General features: G+C 43.1%; 1 protein-coding gene across 1 annotated transcript; it reads left to right on the forward strand.

Moving 5' to 3' along the window:
- Window positions 1-323: 323 nt before the first annotated feature.
- Window positions 324-4,642, forward strand: LOC105557430. The gene is made up of 5 exons (XM_012004679.1): window positions 324-1,241; window positions 1,291-1,489; window positions 1,593-2,393; window positions 4,105-4,451; window positions 4,610-4,642. The coding sequence occupies exons 1-5, from the start codon at window positions 324-326 to the stop codon at window positions 4,640-4,642; spliced, it is 2,298 nt and encodes a 765-aa protein (XP_011860069.1).
- The last annotated feature ends 831 nt before the right edge of the window (window positions 4,643-5,473 follow it).

Here is a 5,473-nt window from a genome sequence, read left to right on the forward strand (position 1 = left end):
TATATGACGTATTGTCTACCGTCAAAGCCGAGATCCTTGACATTCATGGTAACAGGTTCCCGGTTCGTGTATTATTGGATAGTGCTAGCCAATCGAATTTCATTACAGAGAGCTGTCTACGCAGAGGCGGCTTTGAACGCTCTAAGCATCGTATGCTCGTTTACGGAGTCAATGACGTCAAGGCCGCCACTGCTAAAGGCAGCTTTGTTACGCCATGATGGGGCAGATAATAGATCAGCCCGTCGACTGGGTAGGGTCGCTCTATTAGTTCCATATGCCCTCTGTCAAGATAATCCTGCATGAAGTTGCAATAATCAGTCGTGATGCAGGTACCGAGTCGGGCCGATATTCGTCTACCGATTGAGGCTACGGTACTATTTCGCATTTCTTTACCCTTGCCGAACGGCGGGATTGGGAATCGACACTGGGAGCATTTGGACGGGTTGCCGCTTGCCGACCCCAAGTATTACTTCCCTCGCTCGATCGACGTCCTCTTGGGCGCAGAGGTATTCGTCTCGATTCTTCGTGATGGTTGTCGAAAGGGAGGAGGAGGAGAACCCGACGTCTTCAACACAATATTCGGTTGGGTGCTGATGGGCGCGGTCTCCCCTCACTCTCCGAGAGTCTCTCATTCCTTCATGACGACTCTCGATTCAATTGATGACGCGGTGGGTAGATTCTGGCGACTGGAGGAAATCCCTGATTCTCCTTCTGGCTCTAAGGAAGACATACGCTGCGAGGAGTTGTTCAAGCAAACTACTCGTCGTGAGTCATCTGGTCGTTTCGTGGTATCGTATCCCTTTTCAAGGGATCCACCTTGCTTTGTTGATTCTCGCTCTATAGCACTCAATAGATTTCGTTCGCTCGAGCGTCGTTTCAAAGCGGACGTCACCTTCAAGACTGATTACTGCAACTTCATGCAGGATTATCTTGACAGTGGGCATATGGAACTAATAGAGCGACCCTACCCAGTCGACGGGCCGATCTATTATCTGCCCCATCATGGCGTAACAAAGCTCGAGAGTAGTACCATGAAGTTGCGCGTTGTGTTCGATGCCTCTTCCAAGTGTACCATTGGAATTTCGTTGAATCAGACCCTGTTATGCGGACCTAAACTGCAGCAGGATCTGATGGCAATCTTAATTCGTTTTCGTATAGGATCGATGGCCCTGACTGCCGATGTAAAACAAATGTTTCGTCAAGTGTGGATTGAACCGGGTCAACGCGACTATCAGAGACTGGTGTGGCGCTTTTCAGAAGACGAACCTATATCTATACTATCGGTTGAAGACTGTCACCTTCGGAATCGCTCCTTCTCCTTACTTCACAATCCGTTGCTTGCTTCAACTGGCCGAGGAAGGTAGAATCGGCTACCCGCTGGCGTCGGACGCGCTAATGTCGTCGCTGTACGTCGACGATATCGTCACTAGCGTTCAATCTGTTGAAGAGGCGCGCGATCTCTGGAGCCAGTTGCAGCTGTTGCTGAGAAGTGGCGGATTCGAGCTGAGGAAGGGCCAGCAGCCACTCCGCGGCGTTGGCTGACGTGGATGCGCAGTATCGTTGCGATTCGTCTGTATCGTTTGACTCTGAAGGGGGTCGCTTTCTCCAAATTCTGGGACTCCATTGGTGCTCTGAGTCGGACAGCTTCGGATTTCGAGTCAATCCGCTGGCCCAGGACTGCTCCAAGCGCACGATCCTCTTGGAGCTGGCTCGCATTTTCGATCCTTTGGGGTTCCTGACTCCTGTGACATTCACGGCCAAGCGATTGATACAGCAGCTGTGGATTTTGAAACTTGACTGGGATTTGCGGCCCCCGTTGGAGGTGTGTCAGCGTTGGGAGAGGTACCGATCCGAATTGGCCGTCTTGACCTCGCTTCGGATGCCTTGTTCCTTGTCGTGCAGTAATGTGATTCGTCGTGAACTACATGGATTTTGCGACGCCAGTGAACAGGGCTATGGTACCGTGGTTTACTTGCGCATTGTGTCATTCGACGGTATAACGATTCAGCTTATTGGTTCAAAGTCGAAAGTGGCTCCGCTTAAGTCTGTTACCATGCCAAGGTTGGAGCTTTGCGCCGCGTTGTTGCTCTCGGAATTGCTGGCATACCGGTCGGACTCAACGATCACGCTCTCGTGGATACGTTCTCCTCCGCATCGGTGGAAAACGTTCGTGCGTAATCGAATTGCGCGCGTGCAGGAGAACGTACCCATTTCGGCTTGGGGTCACGTCGACATCCACTCGAACCCCGTGGATTATTGCTCGCGTGGCCTATACCCCAAGGAATTATTGAACTGTACCATTTGGTGGCACGGTCCGGAGTGGTTGGTGGATTTCGAGCCTCGGTCCGAGCCTGTCCTCGAATCGGGTGTGCTGGGGGAGGAGGAAGAGGCCCGTGCGACGTTTGTATGCCTCGAGTTCTCGGGCAGGCTTCTCTCTCTGGTGGATCGATTTTCGTCCCTGTACAGGATCTGCCGAGTGACTGCCTACTGTTCGCGCTGCATTAATGGACTAAAGGGAAAATCAGGGTTCGCCTCCACCGCGATTGACCAGTTAGAAATGCATTCGGCATTACTCGTGTTGGTTGGGCTGGTGCAGTCGCGTTGTTTCACGGAAGACACATACATACACACACGCACACACGCACACACGCAAACACGCACACACGCACACACGCACACACGCACACACGCACACACACACACACGGCTCTTTTCAAGGCCATATAATGTGCAAAATTCGACCGGCAACCTGGTATATGCCAATAATGCAAGGGTTACTTTAAAGTACTGTATCCTTGCGAAAAAATGGCAGCGACTTCTTTTTTGTTAAATTGAAGAGGAAGATTCGTACTTTATGTTCCTGCAAACAGTATCCCCGAAAAAAATGTAGCAAGTCCATGCCCTCACATTTAAGGTGTTACAGTACTAGGGATGCATCACACCTAAAATCGAAATATAGTATCTTGAAGTAGGGATTTCAAGCTTTAATTTGAAAAAAAAACATAATTTTACGATAATTTTTCGCGGAGTTACCATCAGTCAAAGTTGACCAATTTTTGCATACAATTTTTCTATGCCATATTTCTTTTGAGCAGTGTATAATGTATGTCGTATAATCATATAATAATAATACACATTACTAGTAAGAGTTAACATGTACACGAAAAAATATTTAATATTATAAATTAAATTATTTAAATTTATTTATGTGGAGTCAAATATCTTTGTCTATACAGGGTGTCCTGAAATTCGCGAATCAAGATACCATAGCAAGAATGTCGTCGAAAAAATAAATTAAAAAGTTATTTGCCATTTTTCGTTCCGAGCAGCAGTTTTTTTTAGATAAAAAGGTTCAAAACAGGCCAATCATACATTACGGTTGAACGGAAACCTGTCCGTGAGTCGCGCATCGGTAGTTTAGTGCATTAACACTATCGACGCGCGACTCACGGACAGGTTTCCGTTCAACCGTAATGTATGATTGGCCTGTTTTGAACCTTTTTATCTAAAAAAAACTACTGCTCGGAACGAAAAATGGCAAATAATTTTTTAATTTATTTTTTCGACGACATTCTTGCTATGGTATTTTGATTCGCGAATTTCAGGACACCCTGTATGTAGGATGTAACTACAATATATAAATACTCAAGGATTAGATCGGCTGGCAGTTTTATTTAAGTTTACATTTTACCACGACGTTTCGACCAGTAATACTGGTCCTTATCAAGTGGATCCTATTGCTTGTGACAACGAAGCATCTACAAATCAATATCTTAGTCAAGTATAAAACGGTAATAAATTGTAAAATATAAAACTATAAAATGTTAAATATGAACATATAAAGCGGTAATAAATTGTAAAAGGAACTACGAATAAATATCTTAGTCATAATATAAAACGATAATAAATTATAAAAGAAGAACTTACAGGAAAATATAAAATTAGGCTAATCGTCATCGCACATAGAAATGTACATCTTCTCACGTGTCGTGTCACCAAGAGACTAAAAGTTGGAACAGAACAAAGGGACATTGCTAAGATCATCTCGCTTCCTACACGATATTTTACATCACTCTATTTCTAAACCGAGATCCCATGTTAAAGACAGTTGGACCTTTACTGAGAACATTAGTGAAAGCCACATCCACCACAATAACATCATGGTATCACTAGATGTGACTGCATTGTTTACTAATGTTCCTAAAGAACTAGTACTCAAAGGTATTAAAAACAGATGGCATGAAATTTCCAAGGCCACGACACTTAGCTTACCTCAATTTTCACATGCAATAGATTTAACTCTCAATTCAACCAGCTTTTCTTTCAATAACCAGATATATGAACAGATCTTCGGTAGTCCTATGAGGTCTCCCCTATTCCCTATATTAGCGGATATAGTTATGGATGACCTGGAGACACATAGTATTAATTCGTTGGATTTCGAGATACAGGTATACTATAGATACGTCGATGACATATTCTTAGTTCTCCCTGAGGACAGACTTCAAGAAGTGTTGAATACCTTTAACAGTTACCACCCTCGTCTACAATTCACTTCCGAGATTGAGAATAATAAAACACTCAATTTCCTTAATTTGTCTGTCCTCAGGGAGAACAACAAAATGATAACGAATTAGCATAGAAAACCGACATTTTCGGGAAGATACATTAATTACTTTTCTAGCCACCCGACTAAATACAAAATTAACACAATCACAACTCTAGTAGATCAAGCCATTTTACTCTCTGACGCACGTTTCCATAACACTACCATTAAATTAATTCAAGACACTCTTTTAAATAATTCTTAACCCCCCTGTTTTATTAAAGAACATATCACGAAAAGACTAAAATTATTACGTCACCGCCACAATTCTAATACTAATGACTCTCCAACCATGGCCCTCCAACCAATGACCTCCAAGAGCCTTGAACGTAAAAACTATCTCACTATACCATATATCAACGGTATTAGTGAAGAGATAGGACGCATTTTATCAAAATTCAATATGCATATTGTGTTTACTGTGCCTAAAAAACTTGACATAATTATAAGAAAGGGGAAGGATAAGATAATCAACACGAAACAAACCGAACTTGTTTATAAAATCGACTGTATTAACTGCGATGCGACCTATATTGGCCAAACTAAGAGACATATTGCAACGAGACTAAAGGAACTTTGCAACGACATCAAGAAACCGATATCTAATCACTCTTTCGTAAGCAAACATCGGACAATATTCGGACATGAGTTTGACTGGTTGAATCCTTTAATTTTACACAAAGAACGACATTATACATAGACGCAGGGAAATCGCAGAGATGTTTTTTATTAAAAAATTTAATAACACCATTAACCTCCAGAAAGACACTGAAAATCTCAACACGATATATGATAAAATCGTTCGAATCACCTAGTTATTTCACTTCATATTTATTTTTATTTATTTGTGTCTTGTTCCCCTCCTAT

The sequence above is a fragment of the Vollenhovia emeryi genome, unplaced genomic scaffold, assembly GCF_000949405.1.
Source record: "Vollenhovia emeryi isolate VEMERY1.0 unplaced genomic scaffold, V.emery_V1.0 DF939488.1, whole genome shotgun sequence".
NCBI classification, from domain to species: domain Eukaryota; kingdom Metazoa; phylum Arthropoda; class Insecta; order Hymenoptera; family Formicidae; genus Vollenhovia; species Vollenhovia emeryi.